This window comes from Brassica napus, chromosome C4, assembly GCF_020379485.1.
Source record: "Brassica napus cultivar Da-Ae chromosome C4, Da-Ae, whole genome shotgun sequence".
NCBI classification, from domain to species: domain Eukaryota; kingdom Viridiplantae; phylum Streptophyta; class Magnoliopsida; order Brassicales; family Brassicaceae; genus Brassica; species Brassica napus.
The window spans coordinates 59803188-59822323 of NC_063447.1; the positions used below are offsets into that span (position 1 = coordinate 59803188).

General features: G+C 34.9%; 3 protein-coding genes across 11 annotated transcripts; 2 read left to right on the plus strand and 1 right to left on the minus strand.

The window, feature by feature from the left end:
• Positions 1-6631: 6631 nt before the first annotated feature.
• LOC106391558 (protein YIPF1 homolog) lies at positions 6632-8597 on the minus strand. 6 transcript variants are annotated; one of them, XM_022701504.2, is made up of 7 exons: positions 8354-8597; positions 8166-8223; positions 7994-8077; positions 7635-7800; positions 7248-7521; positions 6948-7124; positions 6632-6850 (listed from the first exon to the last, which is right to left on the minus strand). In XM_022701504.2, the coding sequence occupies exons 1-7, from the start codon at positions 8405-8407 to the stop codon at positions 6791-6793; spliced, it is 873 nt and encodes a 290-aa protein (XP_022557225.1). In that variant the 5' UTR covers positions 8408-8597; the 3' UTR covers positions 6632-6790. The 6 variants fall into 6 exon arrangements, with proteins under 6 accessions (XP_022557225.1, XP_022557224.1, XP_022557223.1 ...); XM_022701503.2 differs by having other exon boundaries at positions 7248-7536; XM_022701502.2 differs by having other exon boundaries at positions 7248-7548.
• Positions 8598-8713: 116 nt separating this feature from the next.
• On the plus strand, positions 8714-13374 carry LOC106391559 (E3 ubiquitin-protein ligase HOS1-like). The gene is made up of 10 exons (XM_013832239.3): positions 8714-8900; positions 9038-9410; positions 9612-9746; positions 9837-10012; positions 10181-10582; positions 10696-10854; positions 11002-11496; positions 11922-12059; positions 12269-12894; positions 13001-13374. The coding sequence occupies exons 1-10, from the start codon at positions 8793-8795 to the stop codon at positions 13176-13178; spliced, it is 2790 nt and encodes a 929-aa protein (XP_013687693.2). The 5' UTR covers positions 8714-8792; the 3' UTR covers positions 13179-13374.
• Positions 13375-17346: 3972 nt separating this feature from the next.
• On the plus strand, positions 17347-18822 carry LOC106395106. 4 transcript variants are annotated; one of them, XM_013835634.3, is made up of 6 exons: positions 17347-17637; positions 17720-17774; positions 17861-18015; positions 18255-18315; positions 18434-18485; positions 18591-18822. In XM_013835634.3, exons 1-5 carry the CDS (start codon positions 17503-17505, stop codon positions 18448-18450), a joined length of 423 nt encoding a protein of 140 aa, XP_013691088.1. In that variant the 5' UTR covers positions 17347-17502; the 3' UTR covers positions 18451-18485; positions 18591-18822. The 4 variants fall into 4 exon arrangements, with proteins under 4 accessions (XP_013691088.1, XP_013691086.1, XP_013691087.1 ...); XM_013835632.3 differs by having other exon boundaries at positions 17351-17637; positions 17720-17789; positions 18560-18723; XM_013835633.3 differs by having other exon boundaries at positions 17351-17637; positions 17720-17789; positions 18598-18723.
• Positions 18823-19136: the final 314 nt, after the last annotated feature.

Consider the following 19136-nt stretch of genomic DNA (forward strand, 5'->3'; position numbering starts at 1 on the left):
TTTAATAATAAACCTGTAAGTGTGTGTGTGGTGGTGAAAAACAGAAAAGCATATGGTGTAGTTTTACGTCATTCTTTGTTTACGTGGACAAATAGGTTTGTAAATAAAATGGTCGGAAATGGAATTTTTATTTCTTAGCATTTTGGGTAAATGATAAGAAGTGATGTTAATGTCTAATATCTACCCTTTTTCTTTGTTTCATGAAATTAATCCACGTGTGTGTTTTACAATCTATAATAGGATATAGATTGAAATGGAGTCCGATGAGTTGATGGCGTCAACACAAAAAAGCACAAATATTAGTAGTGGACCTTTATTGATTTATTCTTCCATAATAAACACAACACATACATAAAATATATGGCGTCATCTTCAAACTAACGTTTATACGGTAGGATATGGCCTCGAAATTTTGAACATATATGGGCGCTCCTAACTGAATGGTGGTCATATTCAAGAAAGACATTAATAATTATAAGTGCGTAGCCTAACATTATTAAATGGAGGTTTGAATTTTATAAATTCGTTTAACCTAGCCGCCAAGGGAGACTTTCTCTGAAGCTTTCAGATCTGCCCTCTCTGGTGTCCGGTTCTCATTGCCGGCGTCGTGAGAGGGTGGATTCATGTGTCTTTTAGTTCTTGTGCTCTGATTTTAGGTTTTGATGGATTGTCATGTTCAAGTTTCGAGCTTTGTCTCAGAGTTGAACTGTGTGTTGCGTCTGGCACAAGATGTAAAGGTCGCGGATGGTACGATGTAGCTGTTGGGAGTGGTGTGTTTGTTTTTGGCTGATGGCTACTAAGATGTGGCGGTTTGGATGGCTGGGTGAGGAGGTGCTGAAGGCTTGCGTCTCCACTCATAAAAGTTTCACCTTTTGTGAGGCTCAGATGTTCGAAGAGCCAATTGTGGTTCAGACATGGCTTGGATTGATGACTAAGTCGGGATTACAAATCCAGCTTCTTGTTTACATCGATTTGTCTCTTTGGTTGATTTGGATTGCTTTATCTTGATCTTGGTGGCAACGGTCCAGTCATGATGTTGATTGTTGCGAATCATAAGTTTTGGCTGATTTTCTCCGGCTCTAGTCCAATTGTTTGGAAATTTGGTTTATGTTTACTTATCATGGGAAGTCGTAAGGTGGACTTCGATCGCTTCATACTATTATCGAAACGGAAGCGAATGGTTCTTAGTGTTGTTTCTCACTACAGAGATGATTTCAACTTCAGTTATGACCGTAAACACAAGTCTTCTCAGGTTTCTATGCTGGTGTTGGAGCTCAAGAAAGAAGCAGTCTCAAACTATGGCCTGACAGTGCTGAATAGTTTTAAGCTATGCTGGTTCTTGGTTTGGAGTGGTCTTTATATGCTTGTTCCTTATTGTGAAGCTATCGTATGGCATCTACTGATGTTACTTTCTAGCATTCACTCTTTATGTGTTTTTTCCTGTTCTCTTTTAGATTTAGTTCATTTTTGGATTTCTCAGCATGTGGAGAACATTCTCAACATTTTGTAGCTCTTTATTTTGATATTCAACTCAGTGTTAAAAAAAAAAAACCTGAATGGTGAATATTTATAGCCGTAAAGACTTTATCCTGAAGTATATAAGATATTTTGTTTGGTAATTTTATCATGGGATATTTCAAATAAAAATGTGGATATCTCCTCTAAAACAGTCAGGGCTTCGAAAGGGCATATTAGGATAAACTGTAAAGGACATTAAAAATAAAGATAGGAACTAAGTTTTGTTATGACAAGAATATATGGCTACAATCTTTTTGTGGGTACAATCCAATTTCAACTGCCCTCTATGATTTAATTCACGAGAGAAAGTTAAACACTTGTAAATCTAGTACATCTATCTAGTTGGGGCAAAGGCATGTAAAGAATCGGGCATAGATCTATAGCAAACTTGAAGACTCAAATATATATTCGCCAGAAAAAACAAACTTCACGGTACAATGGATATATTAGAGAGGCTCACGCCACCACCAAAAGGGAATATATTTAGTCATGCAAAGTTTGTGATATATATGGAATTTAACACATAAAAGGGTTTGTGATAGAATTAAATTCAATAAACTAGTAGCTAGGAAGTAAGTTTGCAGAAAAACATGGTTAAAGGGTGTTAGTGTTGGATCAGTCAAACGCCATAACGATTATGTATGAATACTACATGGTAATAGTAACTAATACACAAAAAAAATTCTGGTGATATGTGTCCTCAATTTCTATACTAGATGTATAAGCTGAGTCGTTTTCATATAATTACGGTGACACGCATATGCTGGTCAATTTTTGTCTTACATAATCTCTTATTTAACGAAACAAGAGCCAACTAAATTATATATATATAAGGTCTTCCAAAATGGGTCCAACCACTTGTCAATTATTCATATACTCTTCCAAGTTTTGTTACTTCTCTCTCAGATTTAGCATACGATCTGATAACCCTTGAAACCAACGGTTTATCTACACTAGTATCGCATATATTTTACGAGTATTAATCAATGGATATACCAAAATAAATCACATACTCCGAGAAATAAAAAGATACTAATAAAGAAACCGTCAAAAACTCACATGCCAGTGAAAAAAAAAATTTTGACAAAAAAACCAAAAAATTTGTGGGACATAAGAGTCCTAAAAAAAAGATTACAAATCAATATACATCTTATCATACTGCGAAATTAGCTAGACCAAGCCTAACGTGGAGTTTTATTTGATACTTAGAATCTTTTTCGGCTCTTAGAAAATATCAAAGACAACCCAAAAGTTTATACTTTGTTGATTTTGCTTGCATTATGTAGGGATTTGGGTTGTTAGAAAAAGTTACTGTACAGAGCCGGAGAGATACACAGCCCAAACCCCTAATCTCACAGTACAAAATACTTAATTTTTGTACTATATTACTATTTCACATTCTTGTCACTCCCAAATTTATTTATATATATATGGACATCGACCGGCCAGAATATGAACACAATTTTTTTTGCTGTGGTCTTATAGATATCAGATAAGATATTTCATTCGACCAACAGAAGGGAAGAAGAAAATAATAAGATAAGGGCTATGAATGAGATGCAAATGAAAATGCAGATTTTATGCAGAACATTCGATTTGCAGATAGTTCTGCATTTGTTTTCCAATCACCTTTTTAAATGCAGAATAAGAAAATCCAGTTAAATCTGCATGCAGATTCATTTTAAGAAGTAAATCACTGATCTGCAATTAAAGAGGAAAATGTGTTGGGTATTTTGCAGGAGACAAATTATGTTTTTTTTTTTTTTTTTCCTGCATTAATTCTTTATTAATAATTTCAGTTAGCCCATTTAATTCATTTTAAAACTAAAAATGAACTCCTTTAAAACTATAGTTAAATAGTTTATTTCATTTGTTATCTTAAGTAATAATTTATTTTATACAAATTTGTTAATAAAAAAGATTTAAAGCATATATTATTTATTTGTATAGTATATTCTATATAAATTTTTGTAAATATTATAATATATATTTAGTTTAATTCTCTTTATAATTTGTTTATAAAATTAATATGAAACATATATTACTTAAACCAAACATTAATTCACTTGATTCATTTTTTACATAATAGTTCTTTAGACAAATTCATTTATAAAATTAATATGAAACATATATTACTTATATATACAGTATATTCTATATAATTGTTCCTGAATATTATAATATGTATTCAGTTTAGACATCACTAATAGTTTTCAATTTTAAAACACTTATATATAAATATATAATTTATAAATTGTAACTTATTAAAAACCTGGATTATCAGAATATTTTTTTGGGTTTTTCGAGTTTAGCGGCGGTTTTTAGAGTTTTTTTTCTTTCTGAATTCTAACTTTAAACCTAAATCGAATCGAAACAATTGTTAACTTGGTTATGCTTTGGGTTTTATAAAATAGAAATATGACCCAAAGTTGGTTTTCCTAAGTAAATCGTAATAATTACAACCGTAATAACCCATTCCAACCCAAACCATGCAGAGATTGGAAATGCTAGTTCTACGGGTGAAAAAAATGATTTGGAAAAGCTGAAAATCGGACAAAATTTTTTTATGGTAAACAATAGAGAAATTATTGCAAATAAATTATGGGAAAAATCTTTTAGTGTTATTGTATGTTGTAATTGTATTTATTTTTATAGAATGTTTAAATTTCCTTGTATTTATTAAAATAATAAAAATAATTTGTAAGAATTTGTCCTCTTGTTTTAGATATTTATCTTACAAAACTATTTTTTAACATTTGGTCAAATATGCTAATTTGATAAATAAATTAAATTAGTTAGATCTGCATTTGTTCTACCTGATCTGTTTGATCTGCATTTGTTCTGCGTGATCTGCATTTGGAGTTTGATCTGCATTTTTTTGATCTGGATGCCATTAGAAGCCAAGGTGATGGAGTATATAGATTTCTTATAGAACAGCATGCTACACTTGGACACGCTCAATTGGTATATATAGCTGCATTAATCATTTTATTTCGCAGCCAGTGTAAAGTGGTCACGAGTCACCAGCGTCCAAATGTTAGTGCAATCACGTTCAAAGAGACTAGTTCCCAAAAACAAGTAATTTATCTCAAATTTATCCTCGTGGTAATAGCTACAATAAATAAATAAACAAATAAATAAATAAATATTCTATCAACAAAACTGAAAATTATAGGGCTTGCAAATGTTTTTCTTGGCTTGTTAAGCTGAGCGAACGGAAGTTACGTGATAACTTTCTTTTACTGCATTGCTTTTGTTGATTTATGTATGAGCGATCATGCAAGCTAGCAATGGAAAGTATCTCTCCTTTCTTTTTCATAAACTAAGTTCTTAGTATCTACGACCTATTCAGAAATGAATTTGGTCGACATATGTTTTGGTTTTCGAAAGCATGTATGTGGTGATAAGACGCAGATGGAGGAGGAAACGTTGGAGAAATCACTATCATTTACAATTTAGTTAATATAAGTTATTTATCTAAAGATTGATAGAGACAATGATTTTCATTGGGGAAGATTGGGTTGTTCAAAGAATTGTTGTTCTTTTTTACAAATTTTAAATATTATAGTTTACTTTTTGATCTGAGGAGGGGTGAGCTGGAAAAATTAAAATAATTAATTATTTAAGTATTTAGGTTTGAGATGTCAAAACCAACAAGTAACTCATCTAGAGAAAAACAAAACTGCAAAGATAAGCATGTTTTTCATTGTTTCAAAAAGATATGTTTGTTTGAGATACCAAAAGCAATACGTGATCATGTAAGCTAAAATGGACGGTAAAGACCAAGTGGAGTCATAATCTAAACAATAATACGGTTCTTGGGGAGTCAGTGCTGTTTTCATAAGGAGAAACGTGGATCACAATATCATCTTAGTTAGTGTTAATTAGGTACTAATGTTATAAATTTCTTATATATCAAACAAAATTCTTAATACGGTTTACTGGATATATATTTTTATACTTTTGTATTTTGGTCAAGGATTAATTATAAATAAAAACCAGTTAGGGGAAAAGATATGGTTAATTGAATATACGAATATTCCATTTTTATAAGATTTGTTATTGTATGTGTCATTTGTGCTTCACTTGACAACTAGGCTTAAGCTAATTTGAGTTTGAAAGTTTTAAAATAAAATGAAAGTTAGGCCTGACCATTAAGCTAAATGACAGAAACCAAAATTTTATGAGATTTAAACTCGGTTTGAATTGAACTGGTCGGGTAAAACCTTTTTAGAATAGTGGCAATCGTCTTGGTTCAGTTTGACTATATTTCTTTAAAAAAAAAAATCTAACCTAAAATTATTTAGAGAAAAAAGCAAAATAATAATTTGATTTGTTCATTGCTGCCTTCTAACCTAATTACTTATTTTTATAGATCGGGTTTAACCAACAATCCAAATTTACTTAAATGTACTAATTTTTTTTAAAATCGGATTTATCAATTTAGTGCTGATATATTATGCTAGCAAGCAGTTTACAAAAAAAAAAGATATATTATGCTGAATAAAACTGACTCATAACTGAATAACAAACCGAGTTCCAGACCAAACAAAACCGAAGTCAATTTCCCAAACCAAAAACCGAGAAACCAAACTAACTGAAGTTACTGAACCGAGCTATTTGCCCAGCCCCAGATACGTATCTGCTCTATTTGGGACCAATAAAGCAGGCCAGTTATTACTGTTCGGCCCAATGTTTCTTTTGTCTCCACTTCTGAGTCCTTAATCCCTTCTCTCCCCCGCCCAATTTATACCATACTTTTCTCGGCTGTGTAATGAATCCGAACTTAATGTTAATGTGAATCTGTAGTACGAGAGACAACAAGATATGATATGATCAACGCACCACAAAACGACTGACAAGTCTGAGGAATTATCATATATGGTTATTAAAACACAGAGAGAGTAGTTTTGAGTTGTTTAGCATAATTCTTGCAGATATTTTAGACATACATGTTCTCTCTATCATTCATCTAACGTGACCTTTTGGCTTTTTTTTTTTCTCTTTTATACTTCACGTGCTCTGTACTGAAAACTGATAAAATCAAACATTTTATGATACCTATTAGCTTCCAGAGATTGGCCTTGTACAGTGCCCACAAATGAGAGTAAAATCATAAAAAAAAATCTTGTGAATCTTCTTCCTTTTTAATATTTTTTCTTAAATTCACAAGCAAAGAAGCTATAACAAACAAACAAAAAAAAAACACACAATCCTACTCAAAACAAACACATTCGTTACAAACAGCCAGCAAAAAACGAATCAGAACGGTTCACTGTATAGTTCCTTCTTCTCTTACTTTGTGTATTTCATTCTCTAGTAAAGACGTTCTCTGTTCCACCACAGCACATCAAATCTAAACGTTTTTAACAAACATTATTATATATGTTCTGTAGTGTGGTGTGTGGAGATTAAGGAAAGAACCAGACTTTGATGAAGATCGAAAGAACCATTTGCAGACCAACTGCTGCAGCCACTACAACCGTCAGATCATTGCTCCCTTCAAGGTAAGACCGTAGATTAAGAGCAACAAAGCACGATGATGCGCTACCAGCTGAGAGTATTATCACCCATCTCAGAAACTCCACTGGAATAAGCAATGGCAGCTGCAAAAAGAATGATCCTGACTAATCAAACACCTCTCAGTTATCTTATGTGTTACTGATAATCATTCAACTGATTAATAATAACAGTGAAAGAAGCAGAAGTTAGTGAAGATAGATACTTACGGAGGTTGGAATGAAAATGAAGAGAGAGTAACCCCAGAGGCACCAGAATCTTAGGAGATCAGCTCTGGACCCCATGTACCGGAGCGAGAAGTAAAACGCCAGAGGCACGATTATTGCGTAGCCGTAGATTATAGATGCTGCCAAGTTTATGTAGTTCACATCAAAGACCCAAGGTGCTTCACCGTCGGTTCGTTTCTTCACGAGGTACGTGGCGCAGTTTCCGAGAGAGGAAAGCACAAACACAAGCGTAGTGCAGATCCAAACAAGTCCATACCTAATAAACACTTGACTAATATACAGCCTGACTGAGAATATTAAAAAGGAATCTCAATAGGAGATGCCAAAGAGCGATCAGCTACAAGAGCCAGGGGGCACTGAAAGACTTACATATCAGGGTTGGCATCAATCTTGTTGAAAAAATCACCACTAGTGGGATACAAGGAGCTCATCAATCTGTTCACAACAACGTCAGTGTCCACGTCGAAGTACTGGGTGTACGAGTAGACGTTAAAGAACCCCTTCCAACTGTTCGATGGCTGTTGTTCAGGTCTTTCTACAGTTACAAATTTAAAAAAAAAAAAAAAAAAATTCATACAGGAACAGGACAGAACAATGTACATAGACATGAAGAAGAAAACAGACTCCACTCACACAAGCATTCTTTAAACAACCACGATGAACAGAGTTAGAAGTTCAAACAGTCAAATTTCGAATACATAACAATGCCTTATCATTGTTGTTTATACCTGTTGGGGTGTCAAGAGTTTGATAACCTTTTGCATTGTTGTTTCCTTGATGCGGTGGAAATATCTGAATGTTCGCAGATGGGCCTGACGAGCAGTAAACAAACAACATTCAATAAAAAAAGTAAAAAAAAAAGTTTCAAAACGGAAACTAGCAAAAAGAAAAAGAACACACCTTCGTTTACGCTTGCTGTATGTACATTTGTGCTTTTGTTGTCGTCGCTGATCACAGCCTGACCCAATAAAAAAAATAATAATCTTAGCAGAGTTTAATCGAAGCTAATCATAATGCAAAGTTTCAAAATTTAGCATCCTAATCAAATAACAAATCGGAGAAACGACGGATGTGTTTTATAGACTTACGGGAACTGAACCAATCAAATGGCTAGTCTCTAGATTAGCGAACGACTCATCCATCAGAAAGCTTTACTGACCTATTCTTTATCTCATCCAAACAAAAAAAAAATCGATCAGATCGGTAGAATAAAGAGATCGTCCCTTCCCTTTCTCTGATGAGTTTCTCAGTTTGCTTCTCTCCTCCTCCTCCGTCGTCGTGGGAAAGGAAGACGCGCGCGCTTTTTCAGCAACTGAGTCACACGCGTGCGTCTTTTTACTAATTGACGTGGCCCATATAGTTAAAACAAACACGGCCCATTTACAAAAATTACATGGGCCATAACCCGAATAGATCCGACCCGATAACCCACACAGTGTGTTCTTCCCTCTCGAAGAAAACCAAAACGGAGCAGCCCTAGACTGACACTCGCCTCCATTTCCTCTGCTCGTTTCGCTATCGGAGAAGATGGACACGAACGGCTCCGCCTCCGCCTCCGCCTCCGCCTCCGCCTCCGCCGAGAGATCGATGAATCTCCCTCCGCAACATCCTGATTACGCTAGCAAACCTGTTCAGGTACTCTCGATTTCTCCTTCTCTTCGCGAGTTTTGAGCTTATCCAAGGCCTTAGGTGATTTTAGCAGCTGATTAGCTTCTTCTTCAAGGTGATTACTAGCCTTGGCTAGTGCTTAATTTTAACTTTCGATTCTTCAGGAGGCGTTGATGCATTTGGCATCCACCAACCTCAGAGATCTGTGTAACGAGGCGAAAGCTGAGCGTTGCCGTGCCACCAGAGACTTGACGAGCTGTGGGAGATCTGTGCGCTATGCGTTGAATCCGTGTGGGCATGCTTCATTGTGCAGAGAGTGTTGTGAGAGGTTTGATCTTTGTCCAATCTGTAGAAGTACACTACCAAGATCTGGAGATAAGCTTCGGCTTCGTCTCTACTATGAGTGTGTTGAAGCTGGTTTAATCTCCGGAACACCTGAAGATGCATCACAGGATGAAGATGAGGATGGTGTTCATCGCCTTTATTCTCTGTTCGATGTTGCCTTGAACAATAATTTGATATCTGTGGTTTGCTATTGTATCCTTTCTGCTGCATTTATGCATTTAAGTGTTTAGTTGATAATGTCGTGATAATGGAATTGTACTGATAGGTTTATGTAATTTTAGGTAGTTTTTTTTTTCCATGCCCCCTCTCTGATGGATGAAGTGTGCATAGTGTTATTTTCATTCTTCGATTGCTCGATGTATTGTTGAGTTGTCCTTGACAGAAAATGAATAGATATCACCAATGTTTGTATGGATGAGGCAGCTGTATCTAGTGACCCGGTCATTGCTTTCTTGCTGGATGAAGTTGTTGTCAAAGACTGGGTCAAGCGTACATTCAGGAGCATCTTAGCTGGGCTTCAAGAAATCTGTATCCTTTTTAGCTGTTAAGAGTATTTATATGTGACTTAGGCTCAGTATATGTGTGTGTGGTCTGTCTATCTTTAATATTGGTTCTCAGATAGTCTTGAAACGAAGGAGATGCAAGGGTGGTTAGATAAACTCCTGAAGTATTCGAAACAAGTGGCTGGCATATGTAGTGTGCTTGAAGTTATGGAGTCAGCTTTTAAGGGTTCTGTTTCACCTCAGCTTCAAGACGTGGAGAAGCTTAAGGATAACATTGGAAAAACAAAGCAGGTCAGCTAAGATGTTATTTATATTAAAACAAATCAACTCTCTTTAGTCTTTACTTATCCAGTGATGACCGTCTGGCTCCTGACCAGAGAGTGTTTTAGCTTTTTACTTATTGATGCAAGATCTAGGAGCTTATTGTGTGCTTACCCTGTTGGTGTTTTTTTATTTCAGCATCTGGACATTATGATCTGGTGCATAAGACACGGATTTCTGCATGATGTGAAGTCTCGGTATTCTAATTTCACATCGTGGAAGGCTCTGGTGCTCGAAAGGAAATCAAATGCAATTAAGCGTGCATGGCCTGATGCCGTAGATCAGTCTTCAGATTGCTGTGTACAGGGTGCTTCCCTTTTTATCGAGGATGCTTTGGAAAATCTTGAGAGAGAGCCAGAGTACAGTCAAGACATAGGGGCAGACCTAGGAGTTGGATGTTTGCAGAACGATGAAAGATCATTTCTTAGGTCCAAAATAGAGGGAACTTCAGGATCTTACCCATTTGAGAATCTTAGAACAGCTGCTGATAAACTCTTTTTACATGGCAGCTCAGATTTGGTTGTTGCAAAGCAAGCCATTGTATCCTTTTCTCATCACCTAATTCATATTACCTTAATTTACCTTTTAAGCATCACACTCAGTACGCCTTCCTATGTTTTTCTTCTTTGTTGGCTTCCTTAACCAGTATATAGTTTCTTTATTACTTGTTTGATCGGCACTGGACTACCCCTGAAGAACATTGGAAGCACATTGTAGATGATTTTGCTGCTACCTTCGGCATAACCAGGCATTCATTGTTGGAGTCTTTTGTATTTTATCTTCTTGATGATCCCTCAGAAGAGGCACTCCAGGTACCTTTTGACATTCCCATGGAAAAAACATATAGAAATATGTATTATTGTAGATGTTTTAATATTCTGGCTAAAACATATATAGCCAAATACATCAAATATTTGTAAGCTGGTGACGCTCACAAACTTCACCAAATTTTATTTCAGGAAGCTTGTAGAACTCTTCCTGAAATATGTGGTCCAGAAACATATCCCAAGGTTGCACAAGTCTTGTTAGAAAGGGAAAATCCTGAAGCAGCTCTTTTGGTCTTGCGTTGGTCTGGTCGTGATGGCGCATCAGAACTGGTTTCAATTGGTGAAGCTGTCACAGCTGTTCGTGTGAGAGTGGAATGTGGTCTTTTGAGTGAGGCATTCACATACCAAAGGACTCTCTGCCTGAAAGTGAAGGAAAATGAATTGAAAAATGGAGCTGTAAAACATGTGTCTGATGATGGAGGAGACAGCTTGAGTTGGACGGAATGGATGGAGATACTTGTCAACGAATTTTGCTGTCTGTCTATTAGGAGAAACGTGGTTGATCGAATCATTGAGTTGCCGTGGAACCCAGATGAAGAGAAATATCTGCACAGATGCTTATTAGATTCTGCAACTGATGACCCCTCATCAGCTGTGGGTAGTCTTTTGGTTGTCTTCTATCTTCAGGTAAGTCATCACATATTCATGCTTAAATCATCTTCACTTGAACATAGTCTTAAAATAGTTGTTAGCCCGAGAGTAGCTTTAGAAAAGTCAAATAAATATCAAGACTCAGAGCTGTAATCTACATATATTGTTTGGAATAGATGGAAATTTTAGTAAGAGATTAATTAGCCCATCCAAGATCCAACTAGATACATGTATATTCTCTCTCACTCTCTGGTATGTGCTATATGGGCTTCAGTGTTCTTTTATTATTCGAGCTTGTTGTAGTCTGAGATATTGAGAGTAATGAACAAGTATGAAATCATTTGAACAACCAGGCAAAATGCATTACTATTAAACGTTCTGTAAATTCTGTCTTGTGTATATGGTTTGCTATTTTTGGTCCGTCGTTAACTGGAAACTACTTGTTGTTTGCATTGCTGCAGCGCTACCGTTACATCCATGCGTACCAAGTCGATCTTAGGCTCCAGAAAATTGAAGAGGCTTTCTTATCCGAAAATCGAATTGGGGAAGAAGTAATGTCCAGAATGCAATCACAGAGTCATTGGAGGAAAGAGTTAATTGTAAGTATTCTAGCCACCTTTCCATGAGCAAGTGCCGTTTCCTTTCTCTTTTCCTGGTTAAATACTGCAGACTCAAATTTTCAGCTTGCGTTTTAGTACTTAGTAGCCTCTTGGTGCTCGCAGGATTCTGATATTTCTGAATCTTGAATGTGCAATGATACGTTATATTATTTATTTAAACCCTCCCGTGTTACTGTTGGTTTCAACAGGATAAAGCCATAGATATACTACCAGCAATACAGCAGCAGCAAGTCAGATCTGGTCAGTTTTCTGAGATGGAAGATACCTCCGAAAGTGCTTATGAAGCAGCGACAAACACTGATCTTCCAGAAGCAAAACAATCAAGTGTTCCCGTTTCCACTAATTCTGTATTTCTCCAACGGGCTAAGGACGGTGGCGCTAGAGTGCCAGTGGCTAATAACGCCAGCAGTCCTTTTCAACCCAGTCGTTTGATAGGTTCCGCTTCCATTGATATCTCCCATGGAAAGCTATTTACAAGCGCAAATAGAGGACAGAAGAGTGAAGTCAGAAGCATAACCAAGACTCTGAAATTCGGTGAAGCGTCCACACCGTTCAAAGATCTTAACAGAGCTCGTGGGAACAGCAAGCACAAGGGAAGAAGGACTGAAGACACATCTCCAGAAATAAACGTTGATAGATTCATGGACTCTCCTTATCTCACAGCTAATAATCCCGTAACAATGGAACCTCGCAGTCGCAGCAAGCATCTCAATGGATCTGCACAGAAACCGGAATCCACTTTCTTTGGCGTAAGAATGCAACAAGATAGAGAACACCCGAGCCATTTGGATGATCCAATGGACATGTCTTCAAGGTACATTTCCTCTTTTCTATATAAACTATACTGTGTTACCCTTTGGTTTGCGTAAGAAGTTCGGTTCAGTTCTTGTCTGATCTCTTTATATATTCATGAATGGTAGCTTGAAGAACAACAACAATGTATTGGCCACGGAGAGCAGAAATAAAAGTGGAGGATTAAGGTGGCGATCAGATGAAGGAAGCGATGAGAAAAGTGAACCGATGTGGGGCATGGAGCCGACTAGTTCCGGTTCCATGCCGGTTAAGGGAAGGAGGACACGTAGATTCACTGCAAGATGAAATGAAACAAAACAAAAAACATCATCAATTGCCTTTAGCATACAGAGATCAAATGTTGTAAAGAAGCATTAGAGAGCTTTGTTTTTCTGTTTTTGTTTGTGCTGGGAAAAAATGATTTTGTGTTTTATGTTATCCCTGCGGAGATTTTGAATTATCATTTTGAAACTTGGAAATAAAACCCTTTTTGTTATTAGTATTCAGTAATTATTTTTATAAATCTCATTTAGTCGTCCATTCTCTGTCTGAACACTAAAGTGTGTAACTCTTGGAATGAAGCAACACCTTATAGCATTTTTTATTTCAAAAATATGTAACACTGAAATAGAGTTAGAGTTTTACTCTAATGTATTACTCTATTTTTTACTCCAAAAATATATTTTAAAATAATTTCATTTTTATTTAATTAATAATTGTTAATAATATATCTTACTTATAAAAATTTACCAATTAGTCGTCCATCTCGGTCTTCTCAGATTAACTTTCTGCAGTTTTTTTTATTTTCCTATCTTTTTTTGGGATTTTACATGATCTTCATCTGCCCGTTGAAAGCACATAGTTGGTTTGTGTACATGCATAAGATTTGTCTCTTGGACAGCAAATGAAATGATGATTAACATATATAAAAAAAAATTAGTAATATGAGCGTTAGCTCTTAAGCTGCATGTGAAAGTGGAAGAGTATAGAGCATATGAAGGTCTCCAATAATCAACATCAAAAACCGAGTGAGCATCTTTTTTTTTGTTCAAATCGAGTGAGCATCTAAATTACAAAAGAATAAGTCTCAGTCTTGGTCATGTGAGGTAACAGACGAACGTGAGCTAACTGACATTGACCAAGAAGTCTCCACTCGTCTTTGTATGATCGTGTGTGAAGTGTTACAAGAAATGCGCACTCTTGGGAACAAGTAAAAAAAAATATAAAATTTTATTAATGCAAATAGAAAAAAGGAAAGCTGCATGACCCATGCAACATATCTGAATACAGTGCTTTCAAATGTTTGAATTCGAACTGATCCTCTGGTCTGGTATACGTGTAAGATTCTTTTTCAAAGATAAGAAAAGGAGCAAGTGGTTCTTGTTAAGCTCTAGGGAAACACATGGAACACTAAAAAGTTTCATCTCTCAAAAAAAAAAAAAAAAAAAAAAAGTTCCATCTCTTTTTGTTTTATACTGTTTAGGTACTGTCATCTATTAATTTTGTGTTGTCTTAATTCTGTATATCCCAGAATACACATTCATTGGTTTCGTCCAGATATCCTTATGTTTAATAAGTCTTAGATTAACCCTCAAGGCAAAAGGCCAAAAACACATACTAAGTTTCGGAATTACCCAATCAAGGTCTTAGTGGAACTCAATCTTCATTTTCAACCAAGAAGACAAGAATGATGGGTGGTCAAGCTATGACAAATAGACGACTAGTTATCAAAATTTCACTAAGTGTTAATAGTTTCTTTAAGGTTCGATCCTACATCGACTTATCACATCCACGAAGTTAAAGTATTCAAATTATAGTGGAATAGCGAAAGAAAACTACACATGCAACCAAGAAAACTAAACTAATATATTGGGAAACAAATCTATGAATTTTGGAACCGTTTAGGTCTAATATTAGATATGCATATAGATGTAAATTATTATGAGTTAACTCATTCACAATTTTGTATCATGGCAAAAAAAACAAATTTTGTATCATAACAACAAATTATATGAAAGCTGATATGAGATATTAGCTTTTGACATAAAATAATAGAGGTTTTTTAATTGTAAATAATTGGTGAGAATATGAACTTACTATAAAGTATGCAAAAGCATTAACATACCCAAGTGGGAATATTACTTATAACTGCAATTACACTGAGGAATCGTAATTCCAAAAGAGATTAATGTTCAATGGATCTAACCATCTTAGCCATATGATTTTTTTTTTTTTGCAATGTCAACTAAACATAAGAGATCCAAACGGTATACTTGTCCAAGATTGGGGAGCAGAGAGCATTTGCAGCTAATTAACAGCTTCTTAAACCCTCAAGCTATGGCTCTCCTTAACTCATAGAGGATCCAATCCTCTTTTCAAAAGGCTGCCCTCTCTCTCATCTCTAATGTATATCTCTATCTCTAAGTCTTTTTTGACATTCGTGATGTCAATGGTGACCATTAGTTGAGAAAGTTACAAATGGATGATCATGATGATGGTGAACATGCATGTCATGAGTTCCTCAAGTCCCATGAAGGACACGTATAAACACACTTTTTCGCATTCAATCTTTTTATATGTTTCTTTTTTGCAGTCGAATTATTCCTTGCGTGAGAGGAGTCTATACCATTAATTTTCACTTTGATTTAATTTGCATTATTGTACTGATAACTCCAAGTGGTTGTTAGATACAGTTAGAACCGGTCGTCGTGTTCTGTATCTTTGCAGATAATGTTTCAAAACGCATACTCAAACAAATAACCGTTTCAAAAGAATATTAGGACAGATACCCATCACACGTATTGACATAATTATGTTCTATCGGTTAGGTTCTGTTTGATAGATTCACAACGTTTATTCTTTGTATGGCCTTATTATTCTTTCTATCTCCGTGAAATGCTATATATGACTTTGTAACATTTACTTTGCATTTTCTATTCATTACCAAAATGGATGCTAATTAAGTTGCTAACTTAAAATTCCTCATTGTCATTATTTTATACCAAAATGCATGTTATTAGGTTTCAATTTGGAATGTGATACCAAAATGCATTTTCTATTCATTACCATAATGAATAGAAAATGCATTTTGGTATACCCTAAACCCTAAACTCTAAATCCTAAACCCAAATCCTAAACCCTAAACCCAAACCGTAAACCGTAAACCCAAACCCTATATCCTAAACCCAAATCATAGACTATAAACTCAAACCATATATGCAAACCTAATCCCTACACCCTAAACTCAAATCGTAAACCCTGAACCCAAATCCTATATCCTAAAAGTTTGGGTTAATGTTGATGTTGTTTCTTTAGGGTTTAAGATTTGGGTTTAGAGTCTAAGTTTGGGTTTAGGATCTAGGGTTTGAGTTTAAGGTCTAGAGTTTGGGTTTAGAGTTTACGGTTTGAGTTTAGGATTTGGGTTTAAGATATAGGGTTTGGGTTTAGGGTTTAGAGTTTGAGTTTAGAATTTAGAGTTTAGGGTTTAAATTAAAGGTTTAGGGTTTAGAATTTAAGATTTAGGGTTTAGTTAGTGGTGTTAGCGTCATTAAAATGAGCGTCATTATTTTTATCAATTATTTTAGATTTTTTTAAAAAAATATATATATTTTATTATTAATCTATGTGGCATTTTGATTGGTAATAAGAAGGGATGTGAATTTAAAAGTTCACCTCAGGGGTGAACCTAAGTTTTGTTCATCTCATAAGAAATGGTTAACTTGGTTCATACTTCTAAAGTTTAGCTATATATATACCACTTATTAGGGGGCGAACCTCCAACCAATAGGATTGTGTTATTTCATATTTGATATCTTTTAAAAAAAGAAACAAAATATTATCAAATTATATTATCTTTTTAAAATTAAAAGCTAAAAAGAAATAAATAAAAAATAGTAGTAATTACAAAAAAAAATATTTTTAACGTCGTTAGCAAAACATTAAACCCTAAATCCTAATCCCTAAACTCTAAATCCTAAACCCTAAATCCTTGGGTAAACCCTAAACTCTAGGATAAATCTTAAACTCTAAATCAAAATCACTAAACACTAAAACACTCAAGGGTTTAGGGTTTAGAGTTATAGGGTTTAGTATTTTTATTTAGAGTTTATGATTTATCCAAGGGTTTAGGGTTTACCCCAAGGGTTTAGAGTTTACCCAAGGGTTTAGGGTTTACCGAAAGGTTTAGGGTTCACCCAAGGGTTTAGGGTTTAAAATTTAGGGTTTAGGGATTAGGATTTATGGTTTAGTGTTTTGCTGACGACGTTAAAAAGATTTTTTTTAATTTTTTTTTCTGTAACTACTATTTTTGTTTACTTTTTTATTTTAAAATCATAATATAACTTGACAATATTTTGTTTTCTTTTTTAAAAGATATCGAATTTGAAATAACGAAAAGAGTAATATAAAATTCTGAAAATGGTTTCTATATCGTCAAAGTGGCCAAGTGTTTTAGTAATGTCTATAAATAAGCATATAAGAGAGTGAGTAAATAACATACCACGGAACACAAGCAACTTCTCTTGTTTCTTTCCCTTCTCTTTGAACACATTTCCCTTAGCTACTACATAAAGGACTAACCCTTTAACATATAACAACAAGTACACCACATAAAGTTGAAAAAAAGCGGTTCATGGACAAGAAAAAGTCAGTATCAGGTTCCTCCTCATCCTCATCTTTCGATCATCTTTTTGGTCCAAGAGTCTCTTCCTCGTCTTCTTCATCAACAACAGGGTTGTTCCAATCCATTTTCCCACCACCCTCAATGGTATTAATCAGTATCATCATCATCATCATTTGAAAAGCATAAATTGTATTCTTATATATACTTTATTTGTTCTCAACTCAAGGGGACGCAAGCGGACTTGGCAAATCCAAATGGAGCGGCTATATATCAACCTCCAGGTTTGGGGATTCCAAGTGAGTCTATTCACTATTGGTGACTCTAATTAACATAATGTTTAAAGTGAGAAATTTAAATGGGATTACAGATGAAAGAGGAGAAAGGAGAAAAAACAAGGAGAGAAAGCGTTACCAAAATGAAGAAACACAACCACCATGCAACTTGAGCTCATCCATATATTATGGAGGCCAAGATAACTATTCCTCCTCAACACCACCACAATCAACAACCAATCCAGATGTTGTAAGTGCTTCTTTAATACCAAAATCAGTTGTGCTGCATATTGATGAAAACACTAGCTAGTACTCGAATTATCACACACTTCCATATAAAAGCTTTGTTTAGACAGAATTGAATATTAGCTTAACTAAACACGTATGAGTGAGTGTATTTAGGGTATCTAGCTAAGTTCATTCGGATATATCATTCTATATATGTACTTTGATTTTAACTCTAAACTCAGCTCATTCTGAATTATCCAGTATAAGAAAGATGGAGACGAAGGCGATTCTGAAAGTGCTTCAAGAGGAAATTGGTGGGAGGGTAAGATTGCAAACATTTTGTAATATATAAACAGCAGCTTCACTTTTTCTCATTAATATTTTTACATATTTTCTCATCCTGTATATTAAACTCACCTATACATAATCAAACTGTGCAGGATCGCTTTATTACTAGTTATCAATCATAGCCGAGATGCAATATAAGCAAAGGTACAAGACGACTGATTTTCTTGCTTGAAATTTATATTGACAAAATCAATGTCCTCATCAGGTTTTTCCATTAGTGATATGTTTTGATACAGATTACGTGATCAGTTTGCAGGAACCTTAATCAAGTGAAGTAAGATGGAAGTTGACGTTCTGAAATATACCTAGAAAAAAAAAAAAAAATATATATATATATATACATACATAAACTAAAGCAGTAATGTAAGAGTATATACAGCTGGCTTAAAAGAAAGCGAGAAAAAAATAATTCTCATATAGTATCTAGTGTGTATTATAGTTTAACATGAAATTAACGTTTATGAAAAAGTCTTTGTATTTAGTTTGATATGGACTCCAGTATATCACGATGCCATGCTGCTTCGCATGGAATTATATTATGTCATAGTAACAATGTCATAAGAAGGACCAACTAAACGCTCAGTCCAACAGTTTACATTTTGGGCCTGTAATGAAAAAAAGGTAGAAAAAGGCAGAACAGTAAGAATGGAACAAAAAAATGCGCCGTTGCCGGTATTCGAACCCGGGTCACCCGCGTGACAGGCGGGAATACTTACCACTATACTACAACGACTTTTATTGATTAAAGTTCTACACGATTATATATCACATATATTTCATCTTAACATGTTCATA

Coding starts and splice junctions, on each gene's coding strand:
- LOC106391558 (XM_022701502.2), bottom strand. CDS start 8,407: ATGGATGAGTCGTTCGCTAATCTAGAGACTAGCCATTTGATTGGTTCA. Junction 8,078..8,165: donor TACAGCAAGCGTAAACGAAG/GTGTGTTCTTTT, acceptor ACTGCTCGTCAG/GCCCATCTGCGAACATTCAG. Junction 6,851..6,947: donor TTCTTTCGATCTTCATCAAA/GTCTGGTTCTTT, acceptor GTGGTGGAACAG/AGAACGTCTTTACTAGAGAA.
- LOC106391559 (XM_013832239.3), top strand. CDS start 8,793: ATGGACACGAACGGCTCCGCCTCCGCCTCCGCCTCCGCCTCCGCCTCC. Junction 8,901..9,037: donor ACGCTAGCAAACCTGTTCAG/GTACTCTCGATT, acceptor TCGATTCTTCAG/GAGGCGTTGATGCATTTGGC. Junction 10,583..10,695: donor TTGTTGCAAAGCAAGCCATT/GTATCCTTTTCT, acceptor ACCAGTATATAG/TTTCTTTATTACTTGTTTGA.
- LOC106395106 (XM_013835632.3), top strand. CDS start 17,503: ATGGACAAGAAAAAGTCAGTATCAGGTTCCTCCTCATCCTCATCTTTC. Junction 17,638..17,719: donor TTTTCCCACCACCCTCAATG/GTATTAATCAGT, acceptor TCTCAACTCAAG/GGGACGCAAGCGGACTTGGC. Junction 18,016..18,254: donor CAACAACCAATCCAGATGTT/GTAAGTGCTTCT, acceptor TGAATTATCCAG/TATAAGAAAGATGGAGACGA.